Here is a 22,265-nt window from a genome sequence, read left to right on the forward strand (position 1 = left end):
CTACTGTATCGTGGCCGGGATGAGATATAGGCTTACGTTCTAATGCAAAGGATATCAATGATTTTTGGCCCGAGCGAAATACATACGCAGTCGTGCCAGTACTCATAGTGGTGGTCTTGCTGCTGTTGTTCCACACAGGCTCACGTCAAACGTGACCGGGATGAGAAATCGGCTTACGTTGTGATGCAAAGTGTTGCGATGTCTCTTCGCCAGACTAAAAAACTTACGTAGTGATGGTGGTAGTCATAGTGGTCGTCCTGCTGCAGTTGTCCCCCAGAGGCTCGCGTCAAACACGTTTAAGCACCGTGCGGGCTGGTAAAGCGTCGGAGAAACCCCGATGATCCTTTATGACAAGATAAAACTTCGTATGAAGTCTTTTTCTACAGCTCGTGGGGCCTGCCTAACGGATGCCCTGTAATTTATACACCAGAAAGAATTTCTCGTGTAACATAATTCACTTTTTCGAGCGAGTAGTTTTGACACTGCAAAAATTCTTTTGAGGTGTTCATTCGCCGGCGGCTACAAAACAAATAATCGTGCAGGCCGTGTTTATTCTTCTTTCATGTCGTGACATTTCATTGCCACTTGGAGTAGCACGGCCTTCATCATTCCACTTCCTTACAAACTTGAATTTACGTAGCAGAAACATCATCCCCTACATGAACCATTCATTCTGATTCCGCGCAGGAGGACTCCGCGTGAATTGCGTCTAGGTGGGCCCAATAAGCGTGTCCCCAAAGCAAAGTTCACGACGCCACAAGCCTTAACATTATTGCAAATGAATGCATGAGGTCTTCCAGGAAACAACGAACGATTCGACACAACGTGACTGCATGCAGCTTTGACTTCACGTTGAGGAAATCTCCACAAAGTGATGTTGTAGTAAAATTCGTCGAAGCAGTCCTCCCACGCGTTGAACTCCACGCGGAAAGAGTCGGATCTTCGGACCACCAGTCTCAAATCCGTCACTTCTGGAGCCACTGCAAAAAAAGTGAAGTGTAAACAACTTTTAACACTAGAACAATGCCCGCTGCTGCCTAATGTATAATATTTAGGTGATACATTAGTCACAAGGGCCAATAAGGTTAGTTTCGCTTTATTGAAGGTACTTCGTGATTAGTGACAATGTGAGGGGGTAAGCGCGCGCTAAATACTACTCTCTACAACCCAATTATATTTTAGAAATATTGTTGAAACAAATAAATAGATTGCGACACGCCTGCTGATTTATTTACTGCCAACGCTCCCCCCTCCCTTCCGACAGCACATACCTTGAGTTTTCCAATCCTCCCCTTCGCGATGCAGCGCGCTATGCTTGAACGAGCGGCACTGGTCGCCTTGACTACAGCGTAAATTGACACGCATACGTTTCTATCTTTTTTTTTCCTGCGCGCCCTTTTTGCTTAATAAGAACTGCTAAAGATATTGTTGGTAGGCCTGCAAATATCGGAGTTCTCTTGAATATTGTCGCCGATGGTATCTATTCTGTATGTTTTCGCCGATACTCGTGTAATCAGATAGCATGCTTGACTTGAATAGCGTCGCACTTTCTCGAAAGGACACAAGCAGTACCAGCGATCACGCTGAAGTCTTCGACGAGTCCTGCTTAAACAGCCGACGCCCTTGAGCTGGACCACACATTTTGACAATGAGCGACAGAGCGCGCCGTTCCGTTGTGCTCTGTTTGTTTTTGGCTAGGCTTGGCGAAACTTCGCCTAATGAAGGACGTAAATTCTTAACTAGCGTTTTTGAAAGTTCCATCCCTTACCGTCACGACAACGTGATGTGTGATGGGGCCACAGGTTGTCAAAATAAACGTAACTAGCTCATACTCACTCACAACATATTTATCTAGCTTAGGGCTCAATCAGACTGACTCACCACAATTCCACTCAGATGGGCTATACTCGGAGTCAGATCCACCAAATAATTTAGGTAGCTTGGCTCACTCGAATTGACCTTCTTTAAGCCTAATCACAAGGAAAACAATTCTGGCCAAACCGATTTCATGATTACAGTGGAAGTTACTGAGATTAGAATTCAACAATGCAGCGACACACTGCATCGCTGAATACACCTCTACTTAGACATCTTCAGATTTCCATTGCTTCGGCTATGTAAAACATACACCGTCTCCGGATACAGACAACCTGGCTATGACAGTCGCGCACCAGGGTAAAACATAAGCATTAGGCCATGAGGATGACTGCGGTGACTGCAATGACGACGACGAAATGAGAAGCACCGAATGAATCTGCAATAACGACGATCAAACGGCCACAACGACATGATGATGACGAATGCCGCGAACTGACAAGAAATGCATCACGATGAGTGTATGAGAATGACGCGCTGGTAAAGATTACATTACAAAAACGGGATTACCCCTGTTCAATTACGAAAGCGTAATTACTGCGGAATGACGAAGAAGAAATTACTTCGTCGGAACGAAAAACGTAGTACGAGGACGACGACATCGCGACAATCAGTTGGCGTTTCCGAAATTATAAAGCTGCGACAGCCAAAGCATCACGACGACGGCATGACGAAAATGGGTTGACGACAAATTATGTAATGCCCTGCAGGCTGCTACATTTGTTGCAATGAGGAATGGAAAAGTGGGCTTGTTGGAGACGCTGACATTGCTTTTACGTTTGACAATTAAATCGAGGAATTTTTCCGCTATGCGCACCCCTGTGACATTTGTGTCGCGCATGCGGAGACCTTCAATTCTCATTGCATCATTGCACCTTCTTTCTGACAGGCTCCAGTTGTAGTGAGTGCTTGTGGGGCTCAGTCTTGTTCGAATCATTCCTTGCGCTTTTGAATAAATTCCTTTATTACATACTGCTGGCCTACTTGCCGGCCCTGGGGCATGAGTTGGAGCAAAGGTACAATAATATATGCTCACTACACAAAGGCAAAACTAAAGGGCAAATAAAAGGAAAAGGGAATAAAATCGGAGGAGAAAACGCACGCGTCATTGCGTACCCGCTGAATGCAAGAAAATAACAGCCTGGGAAACAATCGCCGGACAATTTACGAAGTAGTGACAATCGCAGTAGATAAAAAGGGAACCCACGGTACAGAAGCCTAACGAACAATGACATTCATACTTCTAAAAGATAACGGATACAAAAGAAAAGCAACAGTACACAAAGCATGCTCACTTATTTGAACACGCAGGAGTGGAAAGAAAATGTAAGAATGAAAAAGCAACAACATGGGTGCAGGATGACGTAACGTGCTTAAGGTATGGCCCTGCCTAAGGCATTCCAATTGACAATCGTCCGAGCAAAAAAAAAAAGAGTTTTTGAACGCCTTTGTTCGGCAGTTGAGCTCGGTCAACATTCTTACGTGAAGAGGCAGAGTAAAGCCGCGTGTAGCAGGAGCTATAAATGCGGATTGGTCTATGTTTACCGTGTTCCGATATAACGAATAAAAGAGTTTTAACCTGCCATAATATCGCCGTGTTTCAAGCACTTCTAGGAAAGCTTTTTGTACGAGGTTAGATGGGAATATTTTCCAGCTATAATAGTTACAAATGAACCTAATATATTTTCTCTGGATAAATTCTAGCTTTAGTTTACTGGTTTTTGTCCAGGGATCCCGGGCTGCCGCTGCGTACTCCAGCATTGAAATAATAAATGAATTGTGCGACAAAAACCTTTTTCTAAGATGTCGCTAGATCCAGCGTGCGCCAGAAGTATCCCTGTTGTGTGAAAAAAATTTTTGCAACGAATGTTACATGAAATTTAATGCTACTTAAAACCTTGAAGCAACTACTTCGGAAGTAAGCTTTGTTAAATACACCATATATGACGCGTTTGGAAAAGCTGTTATGTGGAAATATATACCACAGCTTAAGTAGTAAATTGGGCATTGCAACTCTCGAAGGGGCTAATGTAACCCAGAATACACAAGATATTGCAACATTCCGCAGAATAAGAAAGGGGCGAGTTTGAGTTGTCCGGAAATGTGGGCAACGTTAATAACCATGTGGGGAAGAAAATGCCAAATGCGCTTTCTTTGGAGTGTGTTAGCACATTATTGTTGCAAATGCTCCAGAGAAGGAGCTTCGCTAAAAATGAAGCTGTGATCATGCGAAGCTTCACACGGTTGTGCTGTTTCTTTTTTCTTCTAGTGCAATCTTCGCCTGTAAAGTAATCTTGAAAGGAATGGAGAAAAATGTTCTTTGCATATCAAGTATTCTCTTCCAAGAAACAGGGAAGTGCGTTAGATCATTCAGTACATCCAGTAAGTTCGTTCTGGGCTATAATTCATTTTAGTGTAAATAAACGTTTCATATGTACTAGAAGGCACTCCATTTCTCCCTCATGACATTGACAAGTAGCATTTAAATAGTACATTGTCTTGCTCAGCAAGCCTTGCAGAGTATTGGGCTCTTCTGCAATTCCACTTTAACGGCACGTCTTTGTTTGGCTGTGTGACCACTGTTTGCATTACGCGTTCAATGTGAGTGAAAGCTTATCGGCCTATAAAGTTTAAACAACTCTGAGTTGTTAGATGCGAAAGCATAATAACCAAGTGGAATTGACAACAGCTGCAGCCTGTTTATTATCCAGCCTTCCACCCTTCCAGCCTTTCAGCCCTTGACGAGCTGCTCTAGCAGTTGTACACCTCTTGGGCAATTGCCCCGTATTACGCTCATGAATGAGCCGGTAGCTATGGAAAGTTCAGATAAACACAAGCCACCCTTCAGCATACTGTTACATGTGCATCTACGCTTCCCACTAAAGATCCCTTCGGGGCTTAGTTCAACATAAACTATTTGTGCACTTGCAAGAAACTCAGTCTTTAGGCCACCGGGAGTCCTCTCAAATAAGTATCGTGACGGGTTAAAATCTTTTTGAGAAAATGACAGTCATGTGCTAAATATTCGTAGGAGTCTCGCATTGTGTCCAGCTACAGCAACGAGGAAACGGAAGCCGCAGTTACTTAGCGAAATGCTCTTGTACAGCCGTACAAGAAGCCACAGATTCGACTCCCGTCTGCAGCAGCTACGTGGATTTGCTGATGCCCTCACTAAGTTCGGTAAAGAAGTTCGGAGTGGAATAGTGACTTCCCGGCGTACCGAGGTTTGAGTGTACGATGCGAAAACAAGGTGGCCCAACAAATCTTGTAGTTTCTTTAAGACCTTTGTGGACCCTGTCTTAGTTGAGTACACCTGTATCAATCAGTATATCCATGTAAATGCATATTTTATGGCAAGCTCTTTTTGTTTGCGATGCAAAAGAAGAGGCACAAGTTTGTGGAATAACAAATCGGATCTACATTTGGATAAGGGAAGGTGGCCCAGCTTCTCTAGTGATGCGCTGCTTAGCTCGAGGCCACGGCTTCAATCCCGGCAGTGGCACAAGCATCTTAAAGAAGGCGAAATACAAGAGCGTTCTCGCACTTCGACTTAGGTACAAGTTATAGAAACTCATGAGGCAAAATCAATACGAAGTCTCTCCTTCCAGCTTGTCTGATAATTATATCGTGTTTTTGGCATGTAATACCCCACAATAATTATTTATTTATTCTGAAAGAACCAACCACCCGGTCTCTAGCATGATGGTAACACAAATAAGAGCACCATATGCACCGAATGATCGTGCTTCTCAGTGTCAACGTTCAGTGGAAAATATGTACCTTTTCCTTTCAGCAGGACGTGCCTAAGTTCGGCGCCTCTGGAAGAGCGTCTCGGAGGGGCCCTGGTGTGCGTTCTCACTCGAATCGTCACATTCGCGCATGTGTCTACTTGGTCACAAATGACAGACGTCTCATTTGCATTGATGTCGGCACCCTTGTTGCAGGACACACTGATGTTGCGGCCACTGGCTTCGTCGATGAGTTCCACCGTATAATAGTCGAAGCATGCTTTGACAGGTTGCCAACTCAGTACGAAGTTGTCAGGTCCAACGGTAATCAACTTCAGGTGGGTCACATCAGGAAGAACTAGAAAAATTATGATTGAACAGTTTTAGACGCAAGTTCCCGTTAAACTGTACATCGACAATAAATATGTAGATTTTTGTCAGCTCTAATGTACCAGGCAATGAAGGCTACTTTACGCTCAGCAAACCCTTCGAGCACAAGGTTACTTAAAACACTGAAACGCGCTATATTACAATGTTATTGGGGCAAAGTAGAGACGGTTAAAGCAGTGAACACACGACGCAATTGTGAGCTTGAATACCGTAGAAAAAGGCTACTCGAAATACCTACCCCTCCTGGTGTAATCGCAACTCAACATCAGTTAGTCTTTCTGGACAACACGTCTTGGCTACACAAAGGTGTTTTTTGTGTCCTTCTTGTGTGAGGCTGCGATGTGCCACCCTTAGCGCCGATATTTCTACATCAGTTCACACGAAAATAGAGAGCTCTCGTGATCTTCTTTTTATTCTTTACAATGTTTCTTCTAGCCTTCAACTGAACGACAGGAAGCAAGTCGAAAAGAAATGCTTCATATAAAACCGCACACTGCAAAGTTGCTCTATAGCGCTCACACTATGAATTTCAAGCCAATAGACCATCGGAAAAGGGCAACCACAGTCGAATGCAGCACATGAGAGAGTAAGAGGCCCGAAAAAATAACGCTAAATTAAATTCAACTCTGTGACCTCCCGTTTATAAGTTTCACCGTTGTTTGTTATAGACGCGTCGGTGGAAGTTACAATTGCGAGCGTGAATATACGAACACTCGAGGGAAGTTTGCATGGTGGGCAACGCCGTGGTGCTGTCATCGTAACGACGGCCAGGGCAAGACAAACTATGTGTTTGGCTACAACAATCACGAAGCCAAGTGGAGGCAACGTTACGTTCTGCTCCGTCGACTCTTCTGGGACCATGGAAGCAATCTGGCTTCCGCTGCTGGCAAGAGCGGTGGGCATACACACATCAGCTCTTGATGAGGAGCTGTAACCATATCCTACCGCGATTCATACGCTGATCTGTGCGGAATTGATAGCAAACACTCTGACCTCAATGGCATGTAATCCATTGTAATTAACAGCAACTAAGATTTTTAATAACAAGTGCGCAAATATATGTACACTCGCACACGTGAAGCGTATGCAAGCATTGTACGACAACCAAGGGAAAGAGGAGTCATACGTAGCATGATCAACATAGGTAAAACAAGAGAAGTCAGCCACCAAAGCGACAGCACTTGACCGCCGGTGTTCCGTATGACCGGCTTAAGACTTTATCTAATTGTGTGAGAGACAGGTCAGTGTAAACGAACGGGTGCTCAAATGCTTTCTCTCTGCGTACGACTGCCATATTTAAGCGACCTGTGATGGCACAACGTATAGCGTCTTAATTCCTCCAGCGGACTTTCCCAACCTTACACATATGCTTGTTGCGTCCGTGAAAGCTTACGCACGACTCTTCCAGATAAAAAAACCCGATTTATGCGGCTTTTAATTTAACGGTGCTACTTGTAAGAGACCATGTCCGTTTTTTTTTTTTTTCAGCCTACAGCAAGGTTGTATAAGAGGGCCAACGGGCACACATGGCTTTGGAATGCTCATAGCCAATCCTCTGACTATGTCATTCAAGACAGCTTAGCCACGGAAGTAGCTGCTCTAGAAGTAGCAGACTTTTTAGTTACCCTGTTCGTGTTTGTATCCGGGAGATTTCGTATTAATGTAAGAGACTGCAACAACGTTGGGTAAACACGGCCAGCGGCACGGAAGAAAGTCGCGGTCATTCCTAACCTACATCGCGTGTGGCAAAAACTGAATAAGAAAGGAGAGCACATCGTGATTTTCTTTCGTCTCCGCACAAGCTGCCACAGCCTTCTTCTATGACCCTTCCTGCCAAAGCTGAACAGTTTAAATGGAAAGCGAAGCCCTGAAACCGTTTTGTTGAATGTGCCCAGAAAGTTGTATGTAGTGCTCCCATTGTCTGCGGCCTGGAATACGTAGGGCCTAGTGGCAGATGCCTGAATACCACACCACAAGGACGCATATCGAAGGTACCGAAGGGTAGGCAGAACTTTCGCACACTGCACTGCAATCAGTGTGGCGGGGCCGTTGTTTTATTGGGCTGCGGTTGTTGCAAAGCGTCCTGGTGATTCCATAACGGTAATGGTTGAGGCTGCAGTTAACAGCAAGAATGATTGTCATTAAGCCTTCGCTTGCGTTGTCAGAGAAAAAAATACACATTTCATGAATTGGCAGTGATGGTAGATCCTTGTAATGTCCGTATATTTTACTAGGCAAATTCTTACCTTTTACCACCAGCATTTTTCGATTCGGTTTCTGTATGGTGGTGACTCGGCAGTTTGTCTGAAATTCGCGTGTGCGAGTGTATACATATTTCCGCCCTTCTTAGTAAAAATCGTCGTTTGAAGTAAGTGTCTTCTTTTATTCTCTTTTTAACTATCGTCCATCCGTTAATGCGCTGTTTTTACAATGGACAGCAAGCACCAAGCGAAAGTTATTCATAGCCGGTCGAAACGCACAATGTTCTCGCGTTGCAGCAAGGCAACCACCTTGCTAGTTTTTTCATTCCACACTCACAATTGCAGACGGGTTTAGCTTGGTGTGAACTTGTCTACTATCGTATTCAATGCTTCGCCTTCCGTCTACAGTGTCACCCAGAGTCCTGCATTATGTGCCTAAAACACGCGAGTAGACGAGCATTTTGACAATCCGGGGCTGAGGCAATGCAGTCGCCTCTTATTGACATCAAACCCATGACCTTGAGCTTCTCTTTAAAAGGACAATAGCAATCACCCTCTTCGGCAGGCTACAATGATAACAGGTAATGAACGAGGAATAAAAATGCCGGCAGTCTGTATGAGAAATTCAGCGATGCAGGCAATAAAGTGGCAGTTTCGCCCGAACTGCGATTCACCGATCGCGAAAGCAAAGTATTAGCAACAGCACGAAGCAAGGCCTGTAGCTTCATTGCTTTTGTAAATTGCAGTGAACATTGGCTTACTAATTACATTACCAAGCATGGTGTTACTCCTATATCGGGCAAACATGAGTGTGTCTAACTCAATGATAGCGAACGCTCGCTATCACAGCAATGACACGATGAAGAGTGGCCTAAAAAGCGAGCGAATGGCCCTGCGAGCTGCCTGTGCGGCTTCACCACGAAGTGGGCACCGGAGAACACAGCGCACACGAACCCATCAGCCCTCAGCAAGCGTAGCCTTTGTACGCACAACAGATTACCGCCAAAATAGGGCGCGTGCGGTCGTGTTAGCCACTCCTATCGTTGCCTCCCCCCCCCCCTTCTCTCGCGTCACTTCCTCATCATTTCTCGTTACTTTCTCGCATCACCTCCCCCCGCCCCCTTTGCACGCCTACGCACCACAGCCCCGCCTGCAGGCGCCAGGCACCGCCTCATCCAGCCGTCCTCCTTCTCGTCTTTGTCACGCACCTACAACACACGGTGTGCGGCCACGCTTATCACACTCGCACATTATAGCGAGCGTCACGGTGACGGCGGAAATTCGTCTGAAGTGTCCATATATTGTTATCGCAACATATTAGTTGGGGGAAGTTCCACGAACACTTGATAATATTGAGTAAGAGACAAATATTGAAGCAGTTGAACCACAGACAATCAGTGCTGAAACGCTATACATGGCTGCAGCAAAACCACTTTCAACATACACTACCCACTTACCGCTTCCATCAGATTGGGCCTGAAAGCCGCCTATGTTGCACGGCGTGTACAGGTGAAGAGCATGCTGAGGGCAAGCTGACTGTCAATGCTTTCATTACGAATTTAGCACCAGGGGCCCTATAACGTAAAACTATTCCAATATGTTTCTATTCCAATCTCTTGACGTCAAATTTGCGTAACCACCAACGCAAGCACCGGGAGGTCACCCGCAGGGTTGTCTGAACAGTCCAATAAAACGCTCTACTCGTTCATAGGAGGTTACTTTTGTTTGCTTGAAAAACGAATAACATTGCCTACGCTGAGCGGCTTGTATCTAATTGGCTGACAAGAGGCGAGGAGAACGCTCAAGTGGAGAGGGATTCGATGGGGCTGAGCCACTGCACTGGAAGTCGATAACCGGATGAAGAGGGTGGTGCCGGCGTCTACGATTGGTCGGCTTTCCCTTACTTAGCTTGTGGTGGCTGGTCGAAAATCGCGGCGGCATGCAACGGAAGCTCAAGAATGACGCTAAAACAGACCCTCTGCAAAGAAGAGTTGGCAGAATGAGGGGGCAAACGTGCCGAAAGTGCTCGAAAACTTTACACGGCCATGCAAGAAGATTTATTATACGCAAATACACCCATGCTCTCCGGCAGGTGCGAGTAGCCAGCGTCTGAGCGATCGGCGGCAGCCATCTTTCATTCCTTTCGGAACGGGGCAGCCTGCGGCTATTCCGAATAAAATTCAGTTTTGTTCGGCATATTAATGCATCTGTATCGCGCACACGTCACTATGACACGGTGAGTTCTTGCGGTTTTGTGACGTCGTGTGACAGGCAGGCGAAGTAGGTGCAGCCCGAAAACTTTTTACCAATAGCCGAGGGATAATGGCGAAAAGAGGTCGAATCAGAAATAAATGTTTTTATTTTTTCTGTCAAATCATGCATAATCAGTGTGTACACATATCAGATGGGGAAGTATCGCGGTTTTCGTGACGTCGCGTGACATACAGGTGAAGTGAGGGTGGTCGAAAAAAGTTTTTGACCAATCCTGGAGGGCTGATAGCGAAATTGGAATAGAAAAGTTCATAATAGTTTTACGTTATAGCGTCCCCAGATGGGGATACTACCTTCATTTCAATTATGTGACGAAGTCACCAAAACTCTCTCCACTTTTTCTGCATCGACACTCACCTAAATTAATGTGCAATGTCCCCGAGCGCAAGTTTGTTCATATGGAGCGTAGTCGTGTGTATTGCGAGACATCTTGCCCATCTAATTTCATTTTCATTAGCTTGCTTCAGTTCATATTCTGTTTTTCAGGCATTTATGTTGCCTCTCACGGTGACACTGCCATCAAATATTTCGGCTTCCAAAGGCTCGCACAACTTATAGTATATCTTAGAGATACCCGAAAGGAAAGTAGGTCGGAATAGGGTTTGCTAATTTCTCTTACACAGTCATGACAGCAATGACTGAAGTGAATTTTGTATGGCTCTTTTGCAAGACAACGGACTAGAGGCGTTCATGAAGTTCGTATTTTAGGCACTACAAATTTGGAATAGGCGTGCACGATAGATATCAAAATCAATGCACATCTCTTCATTTTCAGCATTATCTAAAGTTATTATTTTATATAATAAGGCCCTCACCGTCATGGCATCAAATTAGAGACTGAAAAAGATCTATAGCATAAGGAACTATCCCCTTTCTGCATTTGAAGCGACACAGTGCAGATGAGATTCAAGCCGAGATGATAGCAATTTATGATGACAATGCTCCAGCTTACAACACTCTCGTTAGAAGAAGCCGAGAAATTCACAGCTTCCAAAGAACGTGGATGGCGAAGAGCGTAGTGGCTGACCGCCACTCATAAGTGATGGTTCACTCACACTTCTAGTTCACTCATAGGTGAACCATGAATTCTTGTGCAAGTGGTGATTTCTAGTATTTTGCGCTGCCCCGCAGATACTTGTTTGGCAACTATTGCAGCAAGTTAATGTCAGTGCGGGCTTTTATTAAACTGTCACAGCCAGGCCACTTATTGGAAAACAGAAAGCGTCTGGCCCCAGAAAATAAACCCATATCACTGCATCATTTTGTTAAGTAAAAGTAAATTACCTTACCGCTTTCACGAATCAGTATTTCATTTAATGTGACGCCAGGAGAAGTTCGGGAAGGTGGTCCATTGATGTGGGTGCGCACTTTGAAGCCCACTTTGCTACAAGGCTTGAGTTGGCTGCATGTGACTTGTGTCTGGTCCGAATGAATGATGGTGCCGTTGGCGCACGACCCTACCAGGCCCATTCGTGCGCCACTGGTATGGCGGTCGCCACCGAAGACCTCCACCCAGTAGTAGTCAAAACTACCCTTGGGCTTTTCCCAAGCAGCAGTGAAGAAATCCGCACCGACGGTCACCAGGCGTACGTTCGTTACGTCAGGGGCAACTGCGACCAGGCAAAAAACATGTTTACCCGCATTGATTTGATAGCTTTTACCGTGAGATTTTCTTTCGTGCAAAGTGCGGCAATTGAAAAGTTCCTAAAGCTCGACGTAGACGCCATAATTCTGCGGATATAGATCACTCCTTCTAAAACGTATAGTTATTAAATGTTATCACGCGTGTCCTATTGATACCGTTTATTTCTTGCATGTTGCATTACTGCAGCTACATCAAATACACATCGTGAATGTCCTCTCACTTCACAAGGTTGGCGTGCATCCCACATCGTGTATTTTAAAATTACTACTCTTTTTAGCGCAGTATAACTCCACATTCTCTAAAACTGATGGTAGCGCTAAAAGGGACGAACACGCGGTGAAAAGACGACACGACCACGAGGAAGCGTTCCCTCGTCGTCGTGTCGTCCTTTCACCGTGTGTTCGTGCCTTTTAGCGCTACTATCAATTTTAAAGACTGCATCACCAACCAGCCCAGCACTAAGTTTTATTGATAACTCCGCATATTTGTCATTTTTGCTATTCCTATTTGTGTCGTGGGTATATGTAATAAACCTTCATTATCGAATACAAGCCTTTCCATCGGTGACTCATACCGTCATGACACCATGATAAAGTGTTCACTGTGTTTCCCAGTATAGCAATGGTCTTACATCTCTTTTCACAGCTATTTATTCATTCTCATTGATAAAACGCCATCCTCGCACTCTTTACCAGCCCTGTAAAGAATTTATTTAGGGCCACGAAGCGTGCAGTCGGCCATTAAAGATTGCAGGCATGGGTTTCGCCTGTAATCTGCAATCCCACGAAGCCTAGCGGCTCAAGGTTAAATTCGAAGTTTAGGTGAATTGAACTATGGGACCTACACTGCGCGCAAAAATTAACAGGCTGCCTAGCAATCTGGCAAACCAGGATATGCTGGAAAAGTCACGCAAATTCTGATCATATGAAAAAGCAAAGTAATTGTCTGAAACATTTTTTTAAATTTCTGTGAGTAAAGTCACGCAGTTGCATTCCAAAGTTGCAAACTTATCCAAATTTGTTCCCCGCTACGTAATTAAGCTGACATCAGTACTAAATGTCGGTATTTCTAACAAAAATTACATTTTCAATTCCCGTAATTCCGGAATTCATTCCTAAAATACACACAGTACTGGCATCTGGCTCAACGAGAGTGCACACTTAGCCTCTGCATGCGCGTGAGAGACAGCGTAACCTTCCACTGAAAGTACATTTGCTTCTGCACTGGACTTGCCAAACGTGATGCGTCTTGTGTTGTGGTCACGATGGTTGCGGTGAAGGATATTGATAGTGGCAGGGGCGAACCTGACACGAAGGTGCAGGTCAACGGCGAACCGAAAGTGTTAGTTCATCGCAGAGCAATATTTCTAATTTATTCTTGTTTTCACATGAGTTGATGCTGCACAGTGATCGCATCATAACTCATATAAAAACGTGGTATACGCGCAGTAATTATTTCCCGTGGGTTGCGCTGTCCCACACAAGGGTCAACACACGCGGAGACCGTAGATGGATGAAGGGGCGGGACATAGCACAGACCTAAAGCGGATAGCTGCGGGGGCTGTTGCGCTAATTCGTTGTTTTGCACTATTAAAACCAGGTTGCGTTGACGGATATTCATTGGCTACTATAGCGGAGCTATGGGGCATAAAGAAAATCTTCCCCGATCACATAAGCTTGTGCTGCTCCGCTGAAACAAGTCCAGTGTCTTAAGGAAATGCCCGCAGGTAGCACAAATTTGTACTCCAAGCGCGAACCGCCTAGTTGGAAAATGCAATAGGAAGAATTACGTGTCAGTTAAGGACACGTCCAGCACCCTTGCACCACTTCCGCATCTGCGATTGCACGTGAATGCTTGCTATTTAGCGGCGGCGCCGACAAACATTCGATCCATGTTGAAGCTTGCCGTTAAAGAGCGTCTCCTATCACAGCATGCGTTACATGCCTCGTAGTTATCGAGTGGTCTTGATTTGACCGCGCACAAGCTCGAAAAACAAAAGAATACGGATGTCTAAAAACTTTTTGAACCATTATGGCGTTTCATTGCGGTGGAAAGAAACCAATCAATTATTTAGTCGTTTCCCGAAAGCGGCTTTCAGAAATCGGAGAGCGGCTTTCACAAGAAACTTACTCATTGTATAAAGATAGCTGATACCATATCGGTTTGTTTGAAACACTCCACTCGGGACGAATTATTTCGTCCGATCGAGTAGAGCATTTCTTTCTTCTTATTTAATTTAGATGTCTTGCTGACATTTCAAATAGGAGAATTCACTTTCTTTAGGTAGGTACTTTATTAAAATATAATGATGTACGCTAAAGCTTCATTTGGTGTTGTTCGCTCATAGTTTTTTTTTTTGCCCCAGTAGTAGTGCTACTGATACGTTAAGCGTCAGAAATATACTCCCTAATATACGATTTTCTGCGGGCACGGTAACAAGAATGACAACTACCTCAGCGAGTTTGAAGTTGAACTTGACACGTGTTATGGAACGAGTTGACATATGGTTGTGAGAGGAAGCTTTAGGTTAGCAGTGCAAGCAGAAGACGCCGTTTTTCCATTCAATGCGTTGAGTTGTCAATTCATTAGCTTGCAAGAAATTTATAAACAACAAACAACGCACGTTTCATATTCCCGACCTATACACAGCGCCGCTAGTTTGCTTTGCAACTCCGTGCACAAAGCAGACTTCAAGTAAAACTGGTTCAGTTCATTTCCAAGTCATATATTTACACCAGTGCAAGAAGAAAGTGAACCAAACGCTTCGATGTTTATTAATCACATCATAAGAAGCCCTGACTTAAAAATTGTAACAGCGCAAACACATGCATCCACAAAGTAACAAGGACGTGACAGAAGCGCTGACTGTCAACTAAATTTTATTGACGAAAGACCGATACCTTTTATAAGGGGAAAAGCAGAAGTGAAGGGCGAAGGGAGTGATACAATCAAGCAAAAAATGGCATTGCGCATCGAAGAACGAAGGTGCCGGCAGTCAACGGAAACAGGCACAGAAAAACGAGAAAACTAGAAAAAACTAGATAAAAGGCAAAGGATACTAACATACAATCAAATCAGTAAGCTGTCGCTTCAAATAATTTAAGCTCTGCAGCAAAAAGCGATACAGAGGGGGTGCTTCCGCCCTTGCTGCCATATTTTTATATGTGGAACGTTTCCAAACTGACCCGCGCCGTCGTGTCGGCACTCTTACCGAGAATCTTCGTCTCTCCCAATCGAGCCTCGCAACCTGTGCATTCAATTACGTGCGTGACCAAATGTGCGTACTGGTCCTTTAAGTTACTTAAATTTCGGGCATGTTCCCCCAAGCGTTCATTAATGCAGTGGCCGGTTTGTCCAACATAAGCCTTTCCACACTTCCAGGGTATGGTGTAGACCACTCTTGTACAACACTTGACGAACGGCTAGTCATGTTTTAGCTGACGACCTCTTTTTTTAGAGTTGCAGATGCGTGGGCCTGACTGTGCCAGCTTGACGGTTGCCGAAAAAACAACGGACACCCCATGCCTGTTGGCGACCAAACCGGCCGCTGCAATAACGAACGCTTGGGGGAACATGCCCGAAGTTTAAGTAACTTAATACTAGTATGCACATTTGGTCGCGCACTTATTGAAATGCACAGGTTGCGACGCTCGCTTGGGAGAGACAAAGATTTTCAGTAAGAGTGCCGACACGACGGCGCGCGTCAGTTTGGAAGCGTTCCACATACAGAAATATGGCAGCAGGTGCGTAAGCACCCACTCTGTATCGCTTTTTGCGGCAGAGCTTAAATTTCTGGAAGCGACCGCTTACTGATTTGATTGCATGTTAGTATCCCTCGCCTTTTTTCTAGTATTTTTCTAGTTTTCTTGTTTTTTGTGTCTGTTTCCGTTGACTGCCGGCACGTTCGTTCATCGATGCGCAATGTTATTTTTCCCCGGTTGTATCACTCCCTTCCCCCTTCACTTCTGCCTTTCCCCTTATATAAGGTATCCGTATTCCGTCAATAAAATTTAGTTCACAGTCAGCGCTTGTGTTTCGTCCTTGTTACTTTGTGGATGCATGTGTTTGCGCTGTTAAAATTTTTAATTTAAGGATGCACCACCTCGCCGGGAATGAAGTTTTAATGAATCATGACAAGTCTGTTGGCTTCTCATCATAGGATAAATAAATCGAGCCCCTCGGTTCCCATTCTTCTCGTTCATTACATCACGCGAGTCCCGAATCCCGTAACACTGATGGCTTGAGGTTCATGTATAGACCACTTGCCGTCACTCAACTAGATCACGTCCTCGTGACGTCTGCGGCAGGAAGGATGTTCCACATCTACCGCCAAGGTTTGTGACTGGTGGCGCTGGCTAACACTCCCAGGGTTTGTTCTAGTATTAGAAACATAAGTGCCCTAGAAATATCTCCGCGGTACCTCAGTTGGTAAGCGCACCTCACGTGTCATGAGAAGTCGTGGGTTCGTATCTCACCACGGCCAGTTATTTTTCATCCACTTTCGTTGCCACTTACTTATTTATTTAATTGACTAATTAAGTACGAGTAATTTCCTCTACGTTTGTTCTTGGTATCTTTGTTTGCTGGCTCCTTGTGATACACTAATACAAGTGACTTTACCCAAAAGAAAACCATCGCTAAATTACGGCTACCTGTTGTAAGAAACTAAATTTGGTCTGATTGGTTGTTGTTTACTGCTCCTCTTTCACCAGTGTTTGAGAATTCCATAAGGGTGATAAGTTTCCGCTTTGTTCCCATGCCCGGGCCCTGCCTTAAACACTGCTTATTGCGAATATGTACAAGCGGCTGTCTTGGCACGCATACGACCTGGTCAAACGGATCAGCTAACTATAAAGAGAAAGATGGACTCCGATTCATAAATGGTACTCTAATTTTTTTTTATTCTAAAACCCACTGACCAGGTAAATTAACAATTTTTAACCTCGTTGTATCAGTGAAGAAAATCCCTATTTTGATTCTTGAAGCACGACAGACGTCACTACCAATACATTGTAAGATGCAGAGGCTATATGTGATATACTAAGACACTAGTCACAGTTATTAGTTACCTATGAAGGTCAAAAACACTCGATTATCGTACCTGTACCAGTGAAGGAACGCCGTGAACAAATGCTTGCATTGTCGAAAAGCCCGCTACGCTTAAAATCTCCCCTTTTTCTAGGATCCGGCTTGCTTAAAAGGCTTTTAAATAAAATCTAATGCGGCTGGCTGGGCAGGCTCAGCATTTGCACGCACGGAGCAACTATTTCCGCGGTTTTGTCGATGACATCTTTAATCAGCTTCATAAACTATTCGGCAGCAAGGACCCTGTCGGCTTCGACGAAACAACTTGATTCGACGTGACAAACAAGAAACGTGAACGGGAAGCACGAAGCAACAGAGGAGCCATGAACCTGGGTGTCGCAGCCGTCTCTTTTTATTGAGACAATGTGGCCAGCTCAACTAAGAGATTCTGGAGTTTCCAATAGCAAAAAATGAGGTCAGCATCTGAGTTTTTCTTCATACAAATGCATTGCAGTGACGATGTACCCTGAATCAGTGACTACTGGGGGCAGCACTTACACAACCTTCAAGAATTCTTCCTTCGTAAAAAAATATATTACAACTTTGCACTGGTGTCAGTGAAATGACGGAGAAGAATGACGTCGACGAAACAACGAATGTTGTATGATGAAGTTGGCATGACGACAGAGAGATGACAATCTGCAAATGATGGCGATAGTATGATGAACGTACCCTGACAACGTCAGCACAAATGGTGACAGTGCCATCACGGCGAGCATAAAATGACGGTGGTGCGACTAATACCGCAATAACGTCCTCAACACTAGCCCAACTATGTCTTTGGTTCCCCTGCATCCATATCAGCGCCCGCCGCTATTCACATTAAAATCTTTCAGGGCACACATTTCGTGCAATGGTGGCAGGATCAACACACGAGAACCAAGGAAGTTTCCAGCAGAACCCATCTCGTAATGACGGTAAACGTTATAACGATTAGCATTCAAGCCGCGACCCGCCGTATCTGAAGGCACCTTTTTGTTGTCAGAGCAATTATATGGGCACTCCACGCGAATTGCCACCGTCAGCGTTCACGGCGACATCGAGCTGATGTTCTGTATAAAATACAAGTGTGATCAAATCCTAAAGCACCCTGCGGCGCCCCATATTGTAAGTGCCAGAGAACGAGCGTGAGGGTGAGCGGAGAATGGTGGTGGCTCTCGCTGGTGTGCGCTTGACCCCATGCTTCTTAATTTAGCTAATAACCGAATGCTTACGGTAGTTCATTCGGCCAATAAATTATCAACCTCACTTCGTATACCTGTCCAATAATTTTCTACTACAATCAATGATTCGTCTTTCGGCTGACGCTGCGACTTTATTCCGCCATCGTCATTAGGTGATTTCGCTTGCATCGGCTGAACGCAAAATACACTATCTTCTTGATCAAGCCACATACCTATGACATCGCCAAAGTCGGCCATTACCATAACGGAATGCTACGACTCTATTTCGACGACGAAGTGAGGGCGGAAGAACATGACTTTGTCGTAGCTGGTGACGACGGCTTAAATAAGGACACTGGCATGGCGACGACTACAAATCGACGATGGTGCGACGGCCGTCTGACGACGACGGCGCGGTGACGACGGTACTAGCACTATCGGATGACGAAGCACGAACACTGGCGACAGAACGACCCCGATGGCATCACGACGAAGCTATAACACCGACCGACCGACCGACAGCCCGCCTGCCGGCGACAGACACAAAATGCAGGCAGGCAGGCAGCCTCGAAGTGCCTTGATCGCCTTAAAAACAATGGTATTTGGTAAAATATCAGCGCTCAAAGATGATTGACTTAACATTGTGGTTTAAATTCGGAGCAAAGTTAAGGTGCCATAAGCGATGCCAAGGCTCTGTTCGTGCAAGTAAATTTCACTACGTACCCTCCACGGTGCCTAAGCGTCTATGGTGGTGTTGCGCTACTAAGCACGAGGTCGCGGGAACAAATCACGGCTGCGGCTCCCGCTTTTCCGAGAGAGGCGAAATGCTAAAACGCCCCTGTACAGCACATTCGGGTCGCGTTGAAGATCCCCAGGCGGTGAATATTAAACCAGAGTCTCTCAATAGGGTGTGCCTCATAATCAGACAGTGGTTTCGGCACGTAAAACCCAAGACTTCAATTCAGATTTCACCACCTGGCCTTCTGAACTTTCATCTCTCATAAAGAAACTTATTTGCATTATGGTTCGATCCTAGTCTGACCACTGCTACTTGAAGTGCTGACTTCCAGCCCAGAAGCATGAAGTCATAGTCACGCAGCCAACGAGGTCAGTATTTAGCAAAGAACCCATTCATATTTTAATGCCAATGGTTTTTTACGCTGCAGGTAACCTGTTTTATGGATTCAGCATATACTACGGAGCCTCACTAGATAACAGTTCGCTTTCCCGCACAAAACAAGCTCCTCTATGCCACAACGTAAACGACTCGCGAAAGTTACTATTCGCACTCTATTTTTGTTTGTTCACATAAATAGCCGACACTTACCAAACAAAGGTGTCCGAATTTCAGCCACCGCTGGAGGGCCATTTAAAACTTGCACGCCGCATTTTGACCTTGCTGTAACTAGGACGCAGTACTTGGTGTCAACGCGGCTAATAAAGTTCAGCCAGGTTTCCTGCCTCTGAAGTTCGATGCACTTGCTCATATTTGTTTCTCTTACACAACTTTGGAACAAGCTGCATATTTTAACCACGTATCCAAGAAATGTTCCGGAAATTTTTGGCCCCGGCACCCACTGTAGACGTGTGAGGGAAGGCGATATTCCAAGCATAGTTATGTTCTTTGGTGGATCTGGGTCTAAGGAGAACAAAAGTACACACCGTCAGTTTTTCGCTCACACACAACACATCAGATACAGAAATCTTTATAATGCTCGAAGAGACAGAAAATTTTATCACTACAACAGTTTTACACAAAACTTTCATGAACAGTTCAAATTTCTGAAATTGTTTGAGGTTTCATTCAATGACTATATGTTGTCACAATGAAAGAAGAAAGTTGAAAGGTCTTTCCCAATCGAAACTGTACGCAACTGTACTACCTACTCAATAAAATAGTATCCTCGAGATTCCTCAAAATTCCTTGAAATCTTGCATAAGCTTCTACAGCCGACCCCTTGAACCAGATTTAATATAGGTCATGATCAATGAGTGAACTTTTAAATACTGCCATAGTGGCATTCACAAGCAGGCGAATACCACAGTTGTGCTTTGTTAGCAAAAATGCAGAGAGCCTCAGTGAAGCGACAAGCTTTTTTGTGTTTTTTTTTTCAAACGTGCATGCCAATAAAGGAACTACAAATGCGAATGAAGAGGACGTTCGAAATCAAATTAAATTTCATGCACTTATGCACTGGCTCGCGTGTTGCATACGTATTTAAAAGGACGAATTGGAAAGGAGTGATTTTGGAAATAATCACCTTCACCCGGAATGAAGATGCCTTTCAGGTCAACCCCATGGGATGTATGCTCCGGTGGTCCACTTCTGTGTGTGCGTATGTTGAAGCTAACTTTGGTGCAAGCCTCAAGGTTTGTGCACATGACCTGAGTCCTTGCGGAGTGAATGATGCTTCCGCTGGCGCACGATCCAACGCGATTTCTTTGAACACTGCCACTCTTCGTGCTTTCAGTGGAAGTAACGTCGACCCAATAGTAATCGAAGCGGGTCTTCGGTCTCTCCCAGGAAATGGTGATGGAATTGTTAGCAGCGGATAGTAGGCTTAGTTTTCTTACATCGGGGAGGTCTGAAAACATGAGTACTGTTGATACAAGCAGCCACAATTACTCAATCCTAAACGTTCTTAAAAGGTAAAGATTCCAGGAACAAAAAATGAAAACAGCAAATTTACTTCCAATACTATTGCGTGGGCACCATTTTCCAATTCTCATTGTTGTTCACTGATAATGATGTGGAAATAGAAGCCGTATCTCTGAGCGGTATCTATATTTTAGTTGAAGTCTGACAGAATTTTTTTTATGTGCATGCTCTTATAAAGTATTCTTAACATTCAAAATGGCCGACTGGTGAGCTAGTTGGTATGGCATTATTCACATAGTAGCGCAGAAGCACATGGACGATAAAAGAAACCGAAGAGACTTCCGTCTTCCAGAACAAGTAAGCAAGACACATAGCCATGGTGCCAAGTTCCTCGTACTGCTAAGACGACACATGAGCTTCTAGCCCTTGTGAGACGGATAAGCAACTGTGCCCCAGAAGCTGACGCTGAACGGTTCGTCTCAGTAGATGTGGATGTTCTTAGGCGGTGTGTCCCAAGTGTCTGCACGTACGATCTGAATTCTTCAGTGTCCTAACTCGGGAAAAACTCATACTCATTGTCGTTGGTACAATTGTATAAAGAGGGTGGCTGCACTGTTCCACCGAGCGGTGCTTACAATACTAAGGCAGTACATGCTATGAAACCTTCATTCCTTAAGCGGGATGATCTGTGCCTAGTCAAAGTAAAGAAGGAAGTGCGCAGATTGTGTGGAAGCGTTGGATTAGATGGGCTCCTTAGGGATTTGGACAAAAGCAAGAACGTTATTTTGGAATTATCCTTCACGGTGAAAATTCATAGCGACGACACCCATTCCCGGTTATCGTGTTTCATAGCACTTGCTGGAAAAAAATGTTAGCATATTTTCTGCAGACAAAAGTCAAACTTCTTACAATTGACGACCCATTTCTGATTACCAGATCTAATGAGGTCAGAAGTTTTGAACAACGATGCCAAGGGCAGCTTCAGTTCTTTTTCTCTGGCCATCAAGGACTCATTCTATCGCATTACACGAACTGATTTCCTCCTGTGTGTCAAAAAACTATTGACACGCATGGTGTAGTGAAGTTCCAGAATGAAACAGATCTTGCCCTCGGGAAATTTTTACAACTGCTCCACTTTCATCTTTGGTTGACTTTCGCCTCTTGGTGTGATTCAGACTTTATGCAGAACACAAGCGTTTCCATAGGTTACTGCATCGCGCCTTGTTTGAGAGACTTGTTCCTGACCCACCAGGAGAGTAGAGTTTGCTCTCGTTTGGAAGGACTAGGAATAGCAAAGATATTCCGGTA

General features: G+C 44.7%; 1 protein-coding gene across 1 annotated transcript in view; it reads right to left on the reverse strand.

Moving 5' to 3' along the window:
- Positions 1-531: 531 nt before the first annotated feature.
- The window catches only part of LOC129380722 (tenascin-N-like), a 34,927-nt gene continuing 13,193 nt past the window's right edge, over positions 532-22,265 (reverse strand). The window contains exons 5-9 of the mRNA XM_055062531.2: positions 20,620-20,943; positions 19,686-19,997; positions 11,755-12,075; positions 5,656-5,961; positions 532-980 (exon numbers count right to left, since the gene is read on the reverse strand). Coding sequence (XP_054918506.1) covers positions 649-980; positions 5,656-5,961; positions 11,755-12,075; positions 19,686-19,997; positions 20,620-20,943 — 1,595 coding nt within the window. The 3' untranslated portion in view covers positions 532-648. The remainder of the gene's footprint in view (positions 981-5,655; positions 5,962-11,754; positions 12,076-19,685; positions 19,998-20,619; positions 20,944-22,265) is intronic.

This window comes from Dermacentor andersoni, chromosome 10, assembly GCF_023375885.2.
Source record: "Dermacentor andersoni chromosome 10, qqDerAnde1_hic_scaffold, whole genome shotgun sequence".
NCBI lineage: Eukaryota > Metazoa > Arthropoda > Arachnida > Ixodida > Ixodidae > Dermacentor > Dermacentor andersoni.